General features: G+C 39.1%; 2 protein-coding genes across 3 annotated transcripts in view; one reads left to right on the top strand and one right to left on the bottom strand.

Moving 5' to 3' along the window:
- The window catches only part of LOC306869659 (diacylglycerol kinase delta-like), a 95,177-nt gene that overhangs the window by 25,928 nt on the left and 47,757 nt on the right, over positions 1 to 21,492 (bottom strand). Inside the window, exon 1 of one of the 2 annotated variants that reach the window (XM_079416510.1) lies at positions 14,106 to 14,372. The exons of the other annotated variant lie outside the window; for it this stretch is intronic. Within the exon in view, the coding sequence (XP_079272636.1) occupies positions 14,106 to 14,282 (177 nt within the window). The 5' untranslated portion in view covers positions 14,283 to 14,372. Of the gene's footprint in view, positions 1 to 14,105; positions 14,373 to 21,492 lie in introns of those variants that run through there. 2 annotated transcript variants of the gene reach the window in all.
- LOC306869792 (uncharacterized protein) lies at positions 785 to 13,715 on the top strand. Its single transcript, XM_079416706.1, has 3 exons — positions 785 to 1,083; positions 8,689 to 8,834; positions 9,131 to 13,715. The coding sequence occupies exon 3, from the start codon at positions 9,162 to 9,164 to the stop codon at positions 9,714 to 9,716; it is 555 nt and encodes a 184-aa protein (XP_079272832.1). The 5' UTR covers positions 785 to 1,083; positions 8,689 to 8,834; positions 9,131 to 9,161; the 3' UTR covers positions 9,717 to 13,715.

The raw sequence follows: 21,492 nt of genomic DNA, 5'->3' as shown, positions 1-21,492 counted from the left end.
TTTTTAAGTTGTACTTTTTTACTTACTCGAGTATGTTTTTGGCCAGATACTTGTACTTTTAATTGAGTAAAATCTTCACTGAGTATCTTTACTTTCACTTTTCACAATTTTTGAGTACTTTTTACACCTCTGCCAATAAGTGTGCGCAAGCTTAGGTGTGAGAGTCTAAACTTCTGGATATCTGCCAGTGAAGCTTCCCTCTACACCGAGACAAGCATCAGACCCAGACATCACTCACTTCATCCTTTCAGAACAGAGCTGGTTCCACATTCATAAAAGATGAGGACATCTTTGATCTGTCACAGTGTGCAAGCAAACACCCACACACTCTCTCTATCTCTCTCTCTCTCACTCACTCACTCACACACTCACACACACACACACACACACACTCACTCACACACACACACACACACACACACACATACACACACACACACACACACACAGAGTGGAGTCAGCTGGTGACTCAGAGGAACTCTAAGGACAAACATCCTCACACAATGATTGCTATTTTTTTTTAATCTCCTCTTCCTCTTTTAATCCTCCCCTCACTCTCTATTTAGTTCCTCTCAAATCCTCAGCTTCTGTATTCACCCTGCTGTTCTCTTCCTCCTTTCTCTCTTCTTTCTTGCGTCATTCCGGCTCACCCTGTTCATTCCTTTCCCTGTTTTCTGTCATGCTCTTCTCCATTCTCTGTTTTATCCTCCTCTTTTGTCCTCTCTCTCTCTCATCTGAAGGGCACAGTGCCTCTGCAATGCCCTACATAGAGCTGGAACAACAAATACCATGATTCCTTTCAGCAAAGCTGATTAGATCCAAGTAGTTATAAAACCTAGAGAGAGCTACCCGTCAGTGTTCACAGTTATGTCAATGGGAATTGCTTGGATAGTGTATGCAGCCCTGGAAGTACACAACCTGGATGCTGTTATTTTTTATTTACGAGTTCTGAGTTTTTTTAAGCTTTTTTTGTTTTGTTTATTTGAGCCAGTCACATGTACAAGGCTATCTTTTAAAGAAAGATGTTTTTGGCCCCATAATGATGTCATCACACCATCTACCAGTAGGAAATAACAGGCACAGGTAACCAACCAAACCTTGACCTCCTGATTAGATCCACTAGTCTGTTGTTCCAATGCAAACACATGCCCCTTGTGACGCTGCTGTGGTGTGAATACAAACAATTCAGTCTAATTACATTCCCCAGGTTCTCTCTCCTCTGAAATTAATATGGCTTGTGCTTGTGAATTTCCTTGCAATCTTTGTAAATTCAAAGCCTTGAAATATTCCTGAAAGACTTAATTTTGTTTTTTAAAAACTATTGGGATGAATGTGTCATCTTCTGACACTTGAATTGCTGTTAAAGTGGATCTGAGTGGCTTTTTAAGTCAAAGCAGTGCAGCTATTAGGACAATCATGTGTCATTATTCTCATAATATGACTCAATAACTCATCTCCAACCCAGCTAAGCAACTATGCCATTTATGATAGTGAAAGAGAGAGAGACAGAAAGAATATTCCACTAAATATGCAAGGAAACAATGGGGAAAATTAAAGCATAGTATGATCTTCAAAATATTGAATCCCTAAGCAATAAAAGTCTCATTAACAAATTATAAAACTCCAAGATATCACTTGTCAATTTAGGAAATATCATCAAAGATAAACAAAATCAAATGCAATAAATCTTAATTATTAAGTGTCCATTTAGAAGAAATCAACCAGTGCGAGTGAGACACATGACCTGCTGACAAATGCTAGACACATATGTAACAGCACAAACTTAACATGTTCCTATTGATCTTAATGGAAAAAACAACACTGCTTGTATATCTTACAAATGGGTGAACAAAATCAGAGCAACAGCCCAATTTCAGCCAATCACCCTTATCTATCAGTTGCTATGGAAACACCAATGAGCTGTCAGCAAACACAGCTGTCATTCAAACAATCAGTGTTCCAAAGGCATGGCCAAATACTATGCGGCCAGCATTTAGAACCAAAAGCTACACTTACCAGAAGCACAGGTCAACGCTGTTGCTACATTTTTCTATAAAAATGAATGAAAACACTTTCTTTGTTCAGCAAAGCCTGGTTAAACACAGATCTTAATCATCAAAACAACAGAATGTTTTTTCCCTTAAGAAATCCCTTGTTGATTCAGATATAAAACATCCTTTTTCCTCCTCCAATACATTTCATAAATAATTACACACAAACAGAACTGAGCTCTCTGAAGCTTTGTTCAGACAGGCAGGAAAAATCTGATGTTTTGACAATATCTGACTCATCTGTCTGTAGCAAAGAATCAAACGAAATAAAACATCTAATTCACAGCTATATCTAGTTAGAAATCTGACTGAAATCTATTTTTATAATATGTCTCCGAAAGGTGAGATCGTATTTCAAGTAATATTTGTTTTGTGAATAATGGCTTAAAATTTGTTTTGCTTTCCACACAAAGCTTTTGTGACCTTTTTGTAATATCATACAAACTGTTCAATATTGTCTAGTGCTGTGTTCAAATACACTCATATTCACTCACACTTTTCTCATATAGAATCTAAGGCATGAAAGTATACAGGTGCTGGTCATAAAATTAGAATATCATGAAAAAGTTGATTTATTTCAGTAATACCATTCAAAAAGTGAAACTTGTATATTAGATTCATTCATTACACACAGACTGATATATTTCAAATGCTTATTTCCTTTCATTTTGATGAATATAACTGACAACTAATGAAAGTCCCAAATTCAGTATCTCAGAAAATTAGAATATCAATTAAGACCAATGCAAAAAAAAAATATTTTTAGAAATGTTGGCCAACTGAAAAGTATGAACATGAAAAGTATGAGCATGTACAGCACTCAATATTTAGTTGGGGCTCCTTTGGCCTGGATTACTGCAGCAATGCGGCGTGGCATGGAGTCGATCAGTCTGTGGCACTGCTCAGGTGTTATGAGAGCCCATGTTGCTCTGATAGTGGCCTTCAGCTCTTCTGAATTGTTGGGTCTGGCGTATTGCATCTTCCTCTTCACAATACCCCATAAGTTTTCTATGGGGTTAAGGTCAGGCGAGTTTGCTGGCCAATCAAGAACAGGGATACCATGGTCCTTAAACCAGGTACTGGTAGCTTTGGCAGTGTGTGCAGGTGCCAAGTCCTGTTGGAAAATGAAATCTGCATCTCCATAAAGTTGGTCAGCAGCAGGAAGAATGAAGTGCTCTAAAACGTCCTGGTAGACGGCTGCGTTGACCTTGGACCTCAGAAAACACAATGGACCAACACCAGCAGATGACATGGCACCCCAAACCATCAATGACTGTGGAAACTTTACACTGGACCTCAAGCAACGTGGATTATGTGCCTCTCCTCTCTTCCTCCAGACTCTGGGACCTTGATTTCCAAAGGAAATGCAAAATTTACTTTCATCAGAGAACATAACTTTGGACCACTCAGCAGCAGTCCAGTCAAGACGCTTCTGACGCTGTCTCTTGTTCAAGAGTGGCTTGACACAAGGAATGCGACAGCTGAAACCCATGTCTTGCATACGTCTGTGCGTGGTGCTTCTTGAAGCACCGACTCCAGCTGCAGTCCACTCTTTGTGAATCTCCCCCACATTTTTGAATGGGTTTTGTTTCACAATCCTCTCCAGGGTGCGGTTATCCCTATTGCTTGTACACTTTTTTCTACCACATCTTGTCCTTCCCTTCGCCTCTCTATTGATGTGCTTGGACACAGAGCTCTGTGAACAGCCAGCCTCTTTAGCAATGACCTTTTGTGTCTTGCCCTCCTTGTGCAAGGTGTCAATGGTCGTCTTTTGGACAACTGTCAAGTCAGCAGTCTTCCCCGTGATTGTGTAGCCTACAGAACTAGACTGAGAGACCATTTAAAGGGTTTTGCAGGTGTTTTGAGTTAATTAGCTGATATTGAACATTTTCACAATATTCTAATTTTCTGAGATACTGAATTTGGGACTTTCATTAGTTGTCTGTTATAATCATCAAAATTAAAGGAAATAAACATTTGAAATATATCAGTCTGTGTGTAATGAATGAATCTAATATAAAAGTTTTACTTTTTGAATGGTATTACTGAAATAAATCAACTTTTTCATGATATTCTAATTTTATGACCAGCACCTGTAAATACAGTAATTCCTGTCAATTATGTTCTCTCATGTGCCGTGTGAGTTCACATATCCAGAGGCACAATTTCCGTTGTTCCTCCCTCCCTGACAGCAGCTCTCAGTTGTCATGTAAGAAAATCGCCACTATAGCAACTGATGCAGATATACCAGATATTGACTACACAGTCTGAACAAACGGATCAGATTGCATCACTTACTGTACAAAATGACACTTCTAAAGATCAGATGGGATTAATGTACAGTGTCAACAGTATGTATGAGACAGTCTGGATTAGATGGCACAGTGTGGTTAAAGTTGAGTTAGAGCCAGACCAATTACCCAAAGCACCCACAGAGACTACGAGTCCCTTTCACAGCTAGTAATTAACCTAATGAACTGATTACAGACCCTGCAGTACAGCCTATGAGCGTGTGTGTGTGTGTGCAATCTAATTAGAGCCTAAATCACACAGCCTGAGAATTTACCACCTCTGAGGTGTCACCCTGAAGAAGCCAAGACTCATTCAGTAACGGTGTCAAATCCTACACATGCAGTGTGCTAATGAGAACTGCTGCACACATACTGTAGGAATCACACACTGTTTAGCATATTAGTTTTACTGAATGGTTAGTAAACACATTATGTGACACACTATATCGCTATAATGAATGTGCATATATTACGAAGGGCTGTAACCATAGATATTGATAGCCCTCATATTAACTGATATGGGCTTTACAATAGACAATTCAAAACCTTTATGCTTGGTCTCATCCAAATTTTGAATATGGTTAAAATAACCATATAAGGAATACAGAAATGATAATTTGCTGAAAATGTACTCATCCTCAGGCCATCCAAGATGTAGATGAGTGTGTTTCTTCATCAGAGCGAATTTTAGAAGTTTAGCATTACATAATTTGTTCCGCAATGTATCCCCTGCAGTGAATGGGTGCCGTCAGAATAAGAGTTCAAACAGCTGATTAAAACATCACAATAATCCACAAGTAATCCTCATGATTCCAGTCCATCACGTTTTTTGTAAGAAACAAATCCAAATCCATCATTTCATTTCTCCAAATCTTTTCTGATGAAGAAACAAACACATCTAAATCTTGGATGGTCTGAGGGTAAGCAAAGTTGTTGCTTTAATTCAAACTTTAGTTGAACTAAAAAGCTGTACTTAAAATCAGGGCAATATCACAGGCTGAGAAAAAGAGAAAAAACACTTTCAAATCCTAAACGGGAGGAAGCTATCCACCAGAGACTGATGAACATTAAAGAGAGAGAGTTCTTTGAGTGGCAAAATGGTAAAGTGATTGATATACAGACTCCCCACGCATCCCAGAGAGCATCTAATGCTACAACCATGTTAGTCTACTGTTTTAGATATTAGTGTTTATTAGATGCTAAAAATTCATACATTTTGAGCTGCAACCACAGGGTGTGTTGCAGACCTCAAGAAGAAGTGGTGTTTGAGTGATATGTGCATGTAGACGCACATGTGATCCAATCTATAGACTCAGCGGTCGATGGTATGATGGGTTTTTGGTCGGCGACTGGATCAGAGGAGATAAGAGAGCTGATAAATGCTAATCCTACATAACACATGGCCATAGAACTAGTGTTGCTTTCGTCAACGAAAATTATAACTAAATATCGTCACCAACGAACCTTTATCACGTGATGAAAACGAGACGAGACGAGACGCAACGTAAATGCTGGTCATGTGACGATGACTATAATTAAATGTATAATGCAATATTGTTGCCGAATAAAAACGAGACTAAATGTGGTTTACAAAATAAAAACAATGCTAAAATGTCTCTTCATTTTTGTTGACCAAAACGAGACGAAACGAAATGTTATAACGTTATTTCGTCTAGTTTAGTCGCGTTATTATTATTATTTTTCAGTATTTCTGTTTCCTGTGTCTCACTTCTGGAGCTGCATCAGGTCGCACTGCGCAGACGCAGGCGACGTCACTTCCTCAAGCCCCACTCGCGGCATTATTTAGAAGACGACAACAAACAAAGTTAAGTCTGACACAGAGAAAGGGACCGATGGCCGGCCAGCCGGGGTTCATCTTTGGGAGATGCGTGTGTACTTCTTACATGTTTGGTTGGTAAAATAAATGTTGTCAATTCAAATCAGAGCGTCTTCCGTGTCTGGAATGGATGTATTCTTGAGTCTATAAGGTAACAATACGAGAGTTTAAAAGAATTACCAGCCTGAGTCCGTCCCGAGCCAGTCTTTTTCCCCTTCTCCCAAATCTGATTATACTGTTTCAGCTATTAAAATAGTTCAGTTTTGTATGTAATGGCAAAGTGATTATATTTTGTTTTGGTTTTTTTTATTAAGTTAATTTAGAAAAACGTTTGGAGCATTTTTTTGTTCGTTAAATAAGTTTTTTTCTTTCTTAAAGTAACGACCAAGCAGCCAGCGGCAGACCGGCAGGCTGATCATAGCCATGTTTGATCAATTTAGCCTTCTCAAATCATCACGACTTGCCTAAAATAAAATCTATAGATATACTAAAACAGTTCAAGCATATAACAATGTTTAAACGTTAAACCTAGATAAATGTGTGCTGCATCCAGTAGTTTGTGCTGAGAGTGGAAGCTAAAGCGCAGGACATGGAGGCGCCAGCGCAATCAATTGCATTTTTTTTCAGTGGAAACAACTTACGCCGCAAATTTAGCTCATAAAAGTAAGAGTAATACATCATTCGTAACTGTAAAGGGTCTACTTTTATTTGTGTGCACTCACAATATCAACAAAACTTTTTATAAAATATATAAAATCATTTTATAAAATAAATAAAAAAAAATGACGCGCCGTCTCGTCTTGAACAGGAGCGCTTCACAAAAATGAAACGAAAGTCAGCGAATACAAGCCTCACAGCCATGATAAATATATCTATAGAAAGCTTTAAATGACTACTTAACGAAATAAATAAAAACGAATCAGAATAGGGGATCATCATCTTCAACGTTGCGACACTGACACAGAAAACACAAGTTTTTTAGTAAATAATTCAAATATATCCTTACTATTTCCCCCGACACATTCATGGTAATTACTTTTGCTGGGGCTTTGCAGCAAGCTTCAGCCTATTGCATGTATTTGAACGCAAAACTCTTCATCTGTGCTGACGGCACTCGCTGCTGCTGCGGGACACTAAACACCGTCGACTCGCTCTTGACAGTCGCGGCACGGTCTCGTGTTGTTTCCACCAGCGCGGCAATTTTTTTCATCACTAATTGATGGATGTCTAAAATATAAAAATAAGGAGAAGCCTAAAACAGGCCAGAGGCCCGGCCCCCGTCTGAACTATTTATGAAATGATTATTTATGAAATGATTTATGATATGAAAATTGTTCCGAAGCCCGCCCTAGAGGTGTAAAAAAGTTGGGGCCTGGGCCGAAATGCAGGGCTCTAGCGTTCCCCTCGGTAGAAATCACGTTTCCCCCTCGGGGGCCCCCCCCCATCGTCGGGCCCTTAGAATCGTCCTAACTTCACCAAGGCCTTTAGCACGCTTAAATTGGGATTAGTCTGTCAAACAAATGTTTCAGTTACCATTATTAACCTAGGTCTCTGTGATTTCATGTACATTATGTATATAATTAAGAGAGCAATTAATTAATGTTAGGATCAAACTCAGTGCTGTGCAGTCAGGTATGACCCTGTCTGTGACTGGATATTCCTTATGGATTCACTTTCTTTTTTACATTTAAGTGGGACAACTAACCTGTCAGTAGGTTAGTTGTATATAGGTTTATAGTGTTTTTTACTTCATTGTTGTATGTCTGTCTTTATGTAGCACTGTGGTCCTGCGAGGCACAACATTTCGTTCCACTGTATGTCCCCACATCTAGCGGAATGACAATAAAGCTCAACTTGAACTTGAACTTGACATGAACAGCAAGCTGTTATTTCACTAAGAAAGTTGTATAACGGATATAACGGATGTGGTCAAAATAATTGAGAAACACTGCAAACAAATTACATACTGCAATCAAAGACACCAGAGGACGCTTGCCACCAGAGAACGCTTCCGCTTCCGGCACACACGCAGACTGAGATCACACACACACACACACACACACAGGGCCTTGCCCTTTTCGTTTTGTTTTTTCTCCGTGATCCCGTTTGCCACTGAACCTGCTTTAACGACGACAGTGGGGCTTTGACAGCCTTAGTCAAACGGGTTGGCGCGTTTGGTCGGGTTGTTAGTTAGTGCGCTATATTGAACCGTTTGCCACTGAACCTGCTTTAACGACGACAGTGGGGCTTCGACTGCCTTATTCAAACGGCTTTTCTATAACGTGTGAATATATCCACTATAGCGTTCTATAACAAATCCGATCAGAGCGCCTGTTTATCACTAGTTTTATTCTGATTCTCGAGTCTGCTATTAGCTTATAGCCCGTTAGCATCGGCAGCGTGGCAGCCACTAATCTCGCTTACATTGCAAATCCTCTATTCACACACATTACTATCGTTTCACTGTTACTTGCTTAAATGGCGGATTTGTGTCTACCTCTGAGTGCAGGTGAGGACACGTTCGAGCTGCATTCGGTGCAGCTGGAGCTGGAGGCCGTGGAGAAACAGATCCGCGACCTGCTGGAGAAAAAGGCCCAGCTGAAGGAACGAAGAGCTGCGCTGGAAACATCCCGGGCTGACGCTCACAAGTCCGGGGTAAGTATACAGCACGCTGCTAACACTCCCACCACCTCTACTCCGTGTGTTTCTTTGCACGGACCCTGGGTGCTGCAGCAGCGGAGGACGCGAGCCAGGCCTCGGGTGACGACTTCTCCCCCCCCTGTCTTCGAGATCTCCACAAGGAACAAATTCGCCCCCCTCCGCGAGACAGAACGCGACGCTGTGATAGTTGGAGACTCCATTGTCCGGCACGTCCGTGCTACGCTAGCTGAAGGTAAAGTACACGCTTCTAACATCCCCACCACCTCTACTCCGTGTGTTTCTTTGCACAGACCCTGTGTACCCAGAACGCGATCTTCCCAGATGTCCTTCATCTCCACCCGGAACCGCTTCGCCCCCCTCCGCGTGACGGAACGCGATGCTGTGGTCGTGGGAAGCTCCATCGTCCGGCACGTCCGTGCTACGTCAGCTGAAGGTAAAGTGCACACTCACTGTTTCCCCGGTGCACGTGTTCTCGATGTTTCTGCGCAGATACCTGCGATCCTGAAGGGCAACGAGAACATCGGTGCTGTCGTGCTGCACGCGGGGGCCAACGACATCAAGCTGCGGCAGACGGAGACACTGAAGAGGGACTACAGGAGCCTGATCGAGACGGTACGCAGCACATCGCCCGCGGCGACGGTCATCGTGTCAGGACCGCTTCCCACGTATCGACAAGGAAACGAAAGGTTCAGTAGACTTTTTGCTTTAAACGAATGGTTATCGTCATGGTGTAAAGAACAGAAACTGCTCTTTGTTAATAATTGGAATCTTTTCTGGGAGCGTCCTAGGCTCTTCCGTGCTGATGGCCTGCACCCAAGCAGAGTCGGAGCGGAACTCCTGTCGGACAACATCTCCAGGACGCTACGCTCCATCTGACTAGTAAGCCAATTCTCAAATAACTGCTATGACGACTTTTGTTCTACCCACTTAAAAAATAGAAGTAATTGCGTTGTCCAATCTATACAGACTGTGTCTGTTCCCCGAATAGCGAGATCAAAATATAAATTCAATGCAGGATCTAGAAAAAATCTGACCGTGATTAAACCAGAAAAACGCAAAATAAATGAACAAAAACAATTTTTAAAACTTGGGCTCTTAAACATTAGATCACTCGCACCCAAAGCAGTTATTGTAAATGAAATGATCACAGATAATCATTTTGATGTACTCTGCCTGACTGAAACCTGGCTTAAACCAAATGAATATTTTGGTCTAAATGAGTCTACTCCACCAAGCTACTGTTATAAACATGAGCCCCGTCAGACTGGTCGTGGCGGCGGTGTTGCAACAATATATAGTGATATTCTCAATGTTACTCAGAAAACAGGATACAGGAGGTTTAACTCATTCGAAATACTTCTGCTTAATGTTACACTGTTAGATATGCAAAATAAATCTCTCCTATCTCTTGCTCTGGCTACTGTGTATAGACCGCCAGGGCCATATACAGATTTCCTAAAAGAATTTGCAGATTTCCTCTCAGATCTACTAGTTAATGTTGATAAACTGCTAATTGTCGGAGATTTTAACATTCACGTTGATAATACAAATGATGCGTTAGGACTTGCGTTTACTGACCTAATAAACTCTTTTGGAGTCAAGCAAAACGTCACCGGGCCCACTCATCGTTTTAATCATACGCTAGATTTAATTATATCGCATGGACTTGATCTTACTGATATAGATATCGTACCTCAAAGTGACGATGTTACTGATCATTTCCTTGTATCGTGCATGCTGCCTATTACTGATATTAGTTATATGGCTCCGCGTTATCGTCTGGGCAGAACTATTGTTCCAGCCACCAAAGACAGATTCACAAATAACCTGCCTGATTTATCTCAACTGCTCTGTGTACCCATAAATACGCATGAACTAGACGAAATGACTAGCAACATGGGCACTATCTTCTCTAATACATTAGAAGCTGTTGCCCCCCTCAAATTGAAAAAGTTTAGAGAAAAACGTACTGCGCCATGGTACAACAGTTATACCCATTCTCTCAAGAAGGAAACTCGTATTCTTGAGCGCAAATGGAGAAAAACTAAATTAGAAGTTTTTAGAATTGCGTGGAAAAACAGTATGTCCAGTTATAGACAGGCTCTAAAAGCTGCCAGGGTAGAGCATATCCGCAAACTCATAGATAATAACCAAAACAATCCAAGGTTCTTATTTAGCACAGTGGCTAGATTAACAAATAAACAGACGCCACCCGATCTAAATATTCCCCCACAGTTTAATAGTAATGACTTTATGAATTTCTTTACTGATAAAATAGATAACATCAGAAATACAATAACAAATATAAGACAGGAAGAGCTAAATAAACTTATCAGTGCATCTAAACCAACAACGTGTTTATTAGATCCTGTACCTACTAAATTACTGAAAGAGTTGTTACCCGTAGCAGAAAAACCGCTTCTCAATATTATTAACTCATCGTTATATTTAGGTCACGTCCCAAAACCATTCAAGGTGGCGGTTATTAAGCCTCTTATTAAGAAACCACAACTAGATTCTAAAGAACTGGCAAATTATAGACCCATTTCTAATCTTCCGTTTATGTCAAAAATTTTAGAAAAAGTTGTGTCTACTCAATTATGCTCCTTTTTGCAAAAAAATTATCTCTATGAAGAATTTCAATCAGGTTTCAGGCCCAATCATAGTACAGAAACTGCACTTGTTAAAATTACGAATGACTTACTACTTGCTTCAGATCAAGGCTGCACCTCATTGCTAGTATTACTTGATCTTAGTGCTGCGTTTGACACTATAGACCATAATATACTCATAGATCGATTACAAAAATATATTGGTATTCAAGGACAGGCTTTAAGATGGTTTAGATCCTACCTGTCCGATCGCTACCACTTTGTTCATTTAAATGGGGAGTCATCTCAATTATCACCAGTAAAGTATGGAGTACCACAAGGATCTGTCCTAGGTCCTCTGCTATTTTCAATTTACATGTTGCCCCTTGGAAATATTATTAGAAAACACGGGATAAGTTTTCATTGCTATGCTGATGATACTCAATTATATATCTCAACAAGACCAGATGAAACTTCTCAACTATCTAAGCTAATAGATTGTGTAAAAAGTGTAAAAGATTGGATGACCAATAATTTCCTCCTACTAAATTCAGATAAGACAGAGATATTACTTATTGGACCAAAAAACAGTACACAGAATCTCGTGGATTATAATTTGCAACTAGACGGATGTACTGTTACGTCCTCTAAAGTCAAAAATCTGGGTGTTATATTAGACAGCAACTTGTCCTTTGAAAATCATATTTCCCATGTTACAAAAACAGCATTCTTCCATCTTAGAAACATTGCCAAGCTTCGAAGCATGCTATCTGTTTCTGATGCAGAAAAGCTAGTTCATGCATTCATGACCTCTAGACTGGACTATTGTAATGCACTGCTAGCTGGTTGTCCTGCATCTTCAATAAACAAGCTACAGATAGTCCAAAATGCAGCGGCTAGAGTTCTTACCAGATCAAGAAAATATGATCATATTACTCCAATTTTACAGTCTCTGCATTGGCTACCTATTCAGTTCCGTATCATTTACAAATTATTATTACTTGCCTATAAGGCCCTAAATGGTTTAGTACCTGCGTATCTAACTTGTCTTCTACCACGCTATAATCCAACCCGCTCTCTAAGGTCGCAAAACTCTGGACTTTTGGTAGTACCTAGGATAGCAAAGTCCACTAAAGGAGGTAGAGCTTTTTTCACATTTGGCTCCCAAACTCTGGAATAACCTTCCTGATAACATTCGGGGTTCAGACACACTCTCTCTGTTTAAATCTAGATTAAAGACACATCTCTTTAGCCAAGCATACACATAATGCATTTTATAATCTTGTACTGTAGTTATATCTGATCAAATGTACATTATTATTATTCTTTAGCTTGGGTTGAACAATTTATTTTTTGCTTAGATGGAACAGCAGCTACGCTAATCATGTCTCTGCTTGTCTCTACGTTCCTGCCACGGGATTAACATCCCGTGGTAGCCAGGAATTACAGAACTTCAGTCTGGATCTAACCATTACATGATCTGAGATGACCGAACACCTGAGATGGAGGATCAGCACCGGGAGATGACGTATGTGTCCCTGATCGTAGGCAGAGGCCAAACACCTGGATGAATGCCAGAGACAGATCCCCATTGAGGACCCCGCCATTTAGACAGCCATCGGAAAAGACCACTGGAAACAGCTGAGCCCATTCAATCTGACTTGCTGCAGTTTGGAACTGAACTGCTGGTTTGTTTGGCCAGAGGAGAATTGGCCCCCCAACTGAGCCTGGTTTCTCCCAAGGTTTTTTCTCCATTCTGTCACCGATGGAGTTTTGGTTCCTTGCCGCTGTCGCCTCTGGCTTGCTTAGTTGGGGACGCTTCATTTCCAGCGATATCGCCGACCTTATTGCAAAGTCACTATTCAAACTTATTGACACTTTATTTTCCTTTTTTTTGATATTGTGCAGTGCTTTGACACAATTTGCATTGTAAAAAGCGCTATATAAGTAAAGGTGACTTGACTTGACTTGACTTGACATTCCTGTCTGGGCTGTCATTTTTCCCGAGGTTGTGTGAAAAAGCACAGACATGTTTGAATTTACCTGACTAGCAAAAACAGGGCTTTTGTCTGAGGAGAATAAACCTGAGAAGCAGAAGCCTTCCATTTAATCTCATGTCTGTATAGGAGAAACATTGAGATAGTAAAAAGATCTAATTTGAATACAAACCTGGAACACTGATGGCTCTGTGACAAAGTTGCTTTGGACAAAAAGCATCCCTAAAATGCAAAAACTGTAAATGTAAAGTGGTGATTTTCCCATGCAATATAAATTTGATAATATCAGTGTCTGTGTCTTTAACTGTCCAGACCATCCAGTTCTGTTATTTATTACAGGCTTTGCATTAATGCCGCGGTAATCAGATTAGCACAAACGAGCGTGTCCTGCTAACCTAGATAAACCTTATGGCGTGCACAAACATACACACACCCCCTGCATCATCTCTCATATACAGTAAATCTAAGCCAATACACATATGCACAAAGCCAATCATGAATCATCTGCTGACAGGAAGAGATCACCAAACGGATGAGACCGGTATGAGACATTCAGCCTCACAATCAAAAAAACAGATTATCACTAATATACAATGACACAAACACAGTCTGCAGTGCTCAATCTAGTGAAAACTACACAAACTCAAGTGGAATTAAATGGAATAGCCTATCCAAACCTGTGAGAAGACACTATTGCTGATTGTCTGTTCTTCTGTTGTTCTTACTGAACTGCTGGAGGAGGTTTCCAAAAAGTCTTCTTCTTTTAAGCAGCTGGCATCTCCCTGACCACCTCCATCACAGCCGAACAAGAGCGGGGCAAAGCAACACACACTGCCTGGACACAGCCTGGGCATGATGGGTCCCTTCAGCCATCGACATGTACACACACACACACACTTACAGACACAAAGGAACACTCTGACTTCCTTTTGGCTGCACCTGAAAGACACACCTTCTTTTTAAAAAGAACTTCCTCTTACAGTTGAAGTGATAAGACCGCCCATCCTATTACACCTGGACCTACCGTTTGAGAACGAAAACACACAGAGGCGTGCCAAGGTCTATATTTAGAACTAGATAAACTTGTTTGGTAAGCATCACTATTCACAGAACCACAGAAAATCCCAAGCAGCTATAGACAGATGTTCCTATTGGATCAGGACAGAAAAAAAGACAACGAGGTCTTTGCAAACATGAATGTACATGAACCATCCTGCAGGAACCAAAAAAATCGACAAATAAAACAGCTTCTCCTAAAACGCAAGAGTTTGGAAAATGAGACTTTGGCACCAAGTCTTTTGCTTGTCAATTTCTATTTATTTATTTATTTTTCCAGATTAATAATAATAATAAATCACACATTTCTTTGAAAGTTTTAGAAAAGGCTCAAAATTGTGCTCAAATTTGCCAAGATACTTTATGCTATACATTCATGAAAAAAAAGTGTAAATACAATTAAAGGTCCCATGAAATCAAAATTAAAGTTTTTTGGGTGTTAGTATACAAATCTACAAATCTGTCTAAGAAAGTTATTGTTGCATTTTCTATCAAGAATACTAACTCCATCTAACTTTATATTTAAATCAATAGCTATATTCAAATCAACAACATCAGTAGCACGCAACAATTGAAGAAGACCAGAAGGTATAGCACCAAAAACAACTGCATAGTCCTTTGCAGAAATTGGAAGTTTGATTTTATCTAAAAATTCTCCATAAGAGAGTAAACTACCATCATGGCGAAGCAACTGTGTCACCAATAAAATATTATTCTTAAACCAATGTTAAAAAAGTGTTTTATTCTTATAAATATATGTAATATATATTTATTTATCTTTATTATTCCAGATCAAACATCTATGGGGAGAGAAATTGTGTTTGTACACCAGGATAATAGAGCTTGCCTATGAAAGTTAGAAAGCTTAATAGGGATTTTATTCATGTCAAAGTTACAACTGAGGAGAAATTTAATACCGCCAATTTGATCAAAAACTAAATTTGGGATATAATACCATAATTTGTTATTAGACTTGAAACAATTCTGAATCCATTTGATTTAAAATATAGTGTTTGAGGTGTCAAAGTCAATAGCATTTAAACCACCTTGATAATATAAATTAACTAATATACATCTATTTAAGTAATGTGGTCTATTCCTCCAAATAAAGTTATACATTTTCTTATTAACTTGCCTGATAATTGACATTGGAGCATCCAACACCATTGCTGTACAAGATAATCTTGACGGCCCTTCAGCTTTTGATAGCAATATCCTCCCATTCAAAGATAAATCAATTCTTTCCTTTTGATTTCTGCATATTTTGATCCCCAAATAAGACACTTGGCTTTTAACTGGTATGCCACACAATTCCACCACACCATCAGATATACAGTATCTTTTAAAGGAAACAATTCACATTTATTGATATTTACAATTAAACCTGAAACTGACGAAAAAATATCTGAACACCTAAGTGCTTCATCTATTTCTCTCTCACTTCTCAAAAATATGGTTGTGTCATCTGCAAGCTGTGAACATTTTATTTCTTTATCAAATAAACAAATACCCTGAAATGTATTCTTTTTTACATGAAGACACAACACTTGCATAACTAATAAAAATAAGAAAGGAGCTGCAGTGTCTCCTTGTTTTACTCCTCTAGAAGTATCAAATCTGGGAGTTGTTCCAAAAGGCAGTTTAATAGAAGTATTACAATTACTATAAATCGTATGAATCGCTTTGAGAAAATTATTACCAAAACCAAAAAAGCTCCATAAAAAAATGAATGGTCCACAGAGTCAAAAGCTTTATAATAATCAACAAATAATATATAACTTTCATCCTGAATAAAGAAATTATAATAAATTAGGTCCAAATCCTAACGAATATTATTTCCAATATATCTGCCACGCATAAAACCAGATTGGTGTCACGTGCCTGTTTCCTTTCAGTTCTGTTTTGCCCTTATTTGGTAGTTCCTGTCCTAGTTTAGTTAATCATTGTTTATTCCATTCACCTGTTTTGTATTAATCATCTTGTTTGCTCTTTTGTTCTTGTTCCTTAATAAGTCCTCAGTTCTCCCTTTGTCTTTGCCTGAGTTTAATGTTCATTAAAGGAAAAGAGTGTGTTGATGCTACTTCGTTCTCGTTATACTTTGTTTATTTTTACTCAGGGCCGGCGCCAGGGCCGTGCCCCCCCAAACGAGTTACTGTGCCCCCCCACTTTCCATCCTCCCCCCTCCTTGCTGAACGCGATCGATTTTGAAAGCGAAAGTACCGATAAAACAGCGCACATAAAAGCAATTTCCCATACACTTTAGAAGCACTCGCCTTTCTATAAAAATCCTTTATAATATCTTTAACCATTTTAATTGTTCATTTCCAAGAATGAGTTATTTAACTTCCAAACTATCAAAACTAAACATAACATAAATCATTTTGTGATCCGTAAGAATGGAAGGAATTCTTTAGACAGTAAACAAAAATCAATTCTGGATTGTTTGGAACCATCCTTATTACTCCATGTAAACTCCTATTTCTCCATTCATCAAGACAATTAAGATGCAAATATAAATCATTAATGAAAGAAAAACAATGTTGTCGTACATGTCGTGGAGGTAGACAGTCCAATAAAGGATTACTAACACTTTTCCAGTCTCCACCCAAAACTAAATTAGCATTAGAAAATGTTAACAACATACCTGAAACCTCCTCTTCAAAACTCTGCAACAAAGTTTGATTCTCAGTTTTGTTATTATAACCATAAATGTTTCCTAAAATAGCAATATTATCTTCTATTTCAACTACCAAAATTACCCATCTTCCAGATGAGTGTACATTACTTTTAAGTATTTCCCCTTAAATGTTCCTCTTAAAATCGCAACACCTGCAGAATTGCTGTTTGCATAGGACAGCCAAAGATCGTCTCCCCATTGATTTCTCCAAAATTTGTAGTAAGATTCCAGAGCCGAGCATGAGTCTCTTGTAAAAAGTAAAAGTCCGCCTTGAATCTCTTAAGATATAAAAAAATTGCTCACGAATACCCCTCACATTATATGAACATAAACATAACGACATTGCACAGAGAAAAAAAGAAAATCAAGCAGTGAAGAAAGGCACATCAAACGCCAAAGAACAACGCAACTAAATGAACAAATAACTTAAAAGATCACTAATCCAGTGTGCATTTAAACGAAAAATTTATCAAAAAGATGTAAGTGTCATTTATCTTAGAGTCCAACGCTCTCAAAACCAAAGTGACAGAGGAGCTTGTGAGTGAATATCTCAAATAGAGATAAAATACTTAAACATGTGAAGCAAACAGCTGTTGCTCATTACACTCAAACCTCTTTCCCATCAATTATTGCTGTAGCTCCCACATAAAAAGCTCTTTTTCCTTCTTTACGTGCAGCATCGATTTGGGGCCACAGTTTGTTCCGAGCCTCCTTGTCCTTCGTCATCAGGTCCTCTCCAAACCGCAGCTTCCTCGATTTCAGATATTCCGATCCTCTAGCATTCTTCCAAATGAGATCTCTTGTTGACCTGCCTGATGATAACTGGTCGAATCTTCTCCGCGTTCTTCCTACCAACCCTGTGGCTGACATCGATGTGCTGTTGCCTCCTCATTTTCTGGGATAACAGAGCGGCAAATTTGAACCACCCGTTAACATCCTCGCCTTCCTGCTCAGCCAGTCCATACAGCCTCAAATTCCACCGTCTGTGGTACGTACTTTTCCATTTTGTTGAGCTTGTGCTCCAGTTCAGTTATCCGTTTCTGATCTTCACCCATTGTTTTCATATTAGCGATGTCTCCTTTTACATCCTTTAACTCCTGAAAGAGATATTCCGTGGCCTCTTTCAAAGAATTAACACACTCCTGGATTTGCTTTATTTCTTGATTGAGAACAGCTGTATTCTGACTCATCTTGTCCACCAATATCTTGATGATATTATCTTGCCACTCTCCGAGTGTGGGTTCAGGTCTGCTTCTCTTAGAATCCGGAGTACTAGGCTCAGATTTGGACAAGGGTATGAGAGATGCACCCGTACCATTTTTACGTGCATATGAGTGTATGTCCGTCTGATCAGGGGAATCCTTTACACGCCCAACTGACGTTTTACCTTTGCTCTTTACAGGTCCCTTCTCTGCCATTGTGTAAATGAATATGCCAAATACAAGCGAAAACTGGAAGCGTAAGACTGTTTCTTCACAATTTCTCACAAAATAGCACTGGACACTTAGAGTTATCGTTGTTCATTTGGAGTAACAGACAGCTACTCTTTAAGCACAGAAAAATGCGTGTGTCTCGGTCGCCATCTTGGCTCCTCCCCACTTCCGCCAGAACGGCTCAACATTTTTTTTTGACGTCACATCATACTTCATCTTCTCATCAAACTTTCTGTCCAATCAAATGCTCTCTAGAATTCAAAGCGCCCGCCCCCTACACTATAAACAGATGCTGAAGCTGCGCCTGAGATCGGTCACTTGTTCACAGAATTTGTATTTTCTGTATGGTGAATGGCACAGTGCACTATATAGGGGACAGGGAACGATTCAGACAGTGTAAATATGTTTTCCATTGAGGAAAAAAAGAAGTCTGCTTTCGTGTCGAGTCACGCTAACCACTGCACCGCACACACGCTTTGCTCCGGTCCAGAGACACGATAGCATGGAGCGAGTCTGCGCAGACCACAAAACGTATCGGACCTATTTGAATTCTACACAGAATGCTATATTTTATAGCAATATTGATGAGATTGGCTATCATACCCTGTCAAATGCAGCTTTACGGAGCTCAACGGCTCTGAACGGCTTTAGCCCAAGCTGTGATATAAACGAACGCTATTGGCTATTTTAAAAAGGGTTAAAAAGGGTGGCTGCTTGATATGTCCCACGCTGTCTTTCTGTTTCAGTTAAAATGACGTCAACACATAGAATAACGCTGTGTGTTTCAAAGCATTTCAGGGGACCTTTAACACTCAAAAATTGCTAATAGAGTCTGGGAATGTGTTGTCACAGCGGCAATGCATTCTGGGAATTTAGGTAACGGGAGCTACCGCGGAGACTGGATAATATAGTGAATATAGATGTTGATTATTATTTAATGTTTCTATTATTCTACTTAAGATCGTGTTGGAGTGGTTAAGGCTCACTTTACATCATTTGCCAAAGCCCTTTGCACAGCCGGTGTGAAAAACGTGCCTTTTTCAGCCTTAGAAAGCTCAAAAAGCAGAGATAGATGCCATAAGTTAGCCCTTATCAGTGTCTGCATGAAATACCTCTGCTTTTGGTTAACGCTGTTGATACAGTAAGCATTAACCATTCAATGCGATCTTAAGTTGAATCACATAAACATAAAATAATAGCCTTTATAATGTCTACATTCACACTCGGATGAAAGTTAAACTGAAACTCGGTAACAACTCAAATAAGATATGGCTTCATAACTGATCTCTGTTGATTTAATATACAGTGATTTGCATTAAACTGTTCGCCCTCACACTACAAATAAAAGAAAATCATATATGGAAATATTATCTGTGGCAGCTCTTTGATCCCAGGACACATGCTTGTAAGGACTAAGTTTCATTCATTCATTTATTTGATCGTTTATCATTGTTCGGCATCTCTAATAATAATGAATCTTCAACTTGGTTCATTATTTATTTGCACAGCATCCACAATAAACATCGATTCAAAGCAGCTTATAGTAAGTTCTGTTACCTCTATAATGGCTTAATTCTTTACACTGAGCAGATTTACTGGGCAATATTGTGATATATAACAATGCTAAACGATCCACTGTTTAAGATCTAGCTATGTATTATCCCCTTTAAAAAATAGGCATGGTTTTGCTGCTCTAACCAAAGTGTTTTAGCAGTTATCCTATATCGGTACCACTGTAGTGAAGGAGACTGAATAATGAATATATGCAGCCTCTCAGACAAACCACAGAGCCATTTTTTTATTTAAAGAGATTTACTTATTAGTCCGTTTTATTCTAAGAGTATGTAAGATGGTTTTCCAAAAATATGAATCGTAAACGGTCGGCTTTTTTCTGTGGTGATTTGCATGTGTTTACACTGTGTGCCCCTGAGCGTTACATAAAACATGGCGGAATCCGACGCGGCGTGACGTAGTTTGCCAAGCTCTATAAATTCCACAAACAATTATAAAGAAACACATTGCTTTTCATTTATTTTGTACAACTTGATTTTTTTTACAGTGTATGTTTTTTTAGTGTCTTATTTCAGGCAGGAGTTCCTACCCCATCCTAATATATATGTGCAGCTATATTTACACATAGAAAGACCCATTTATACTTTAAATTAAAAATAAAAACCGTATAAATATGTATCAAATTAATTATCATCTGGACAAATCTACACTATATATTTTGGACTAGAAATATGAAATTAATCACAAATTATTTCATTTGAACTGACAGGAATACAATAGTGATTAAACTCATAATTATATTATAATTACTGTTGTCTACTAACATTTTTGGGGGGCTTGAAAACCCCTGCCCTACATTAGAGAAACAGCTAAGACAAAGTTGATCCTTTTTTGAATTCCATGAAATGTTTTGAGCTATGAAAGAGCAGCCGCTGAGGAATAAATATTTCCTATTTGTCATCTGAAGCACACAGGTCTGTTCCAAAACAAACCTACATGCGGAAATTTTCAGAAATACCTATTAAACATCTTGAGTATGGAACATACCTAGAAGCGTCTGTTACAGAAACTGGTGGGATGTGGAAGAGATGAGCAAGATGCATCTGGTGAGAGGTGGAAAAAGATGGAAATGTAGACCGAAATAGTCAGTGAAACATGAAGGGTGGGCTCTGATCTGATTTTTTTGTGAGTGCTGGAGAAGCAGACTCTGTAATGAGCAAAACCGTAATTGACAGCAAACACTGAGAGAGAAGACTTTCTCTGTCATGTCTATGTACAAATCACCACCCAGACTCTTTATCTCCTCTTCACATATTACCGTCGCTGTAAACCTCCCAGTCTCTGCGGTTTTACAGCCTGGTAATGAGATAAAACATCTCCTTAATA

The sequence above is a fragment of the Barbus barbus genome (assembly GCF_936440315.1).
Source record: "Barbus barbus genome assembly, chromosome: 1".
Lineage (NCBI taxonomy): Eukaryota > Metazoa > Chordata > Actinopteri > Cypriniformes > Cyprinidae > Barbus > Barbus barbus.
Note: the sequence above shows the minus strand (reverse complement) of the source record. Positions and strands in the feature narration are given on the sequence as shown.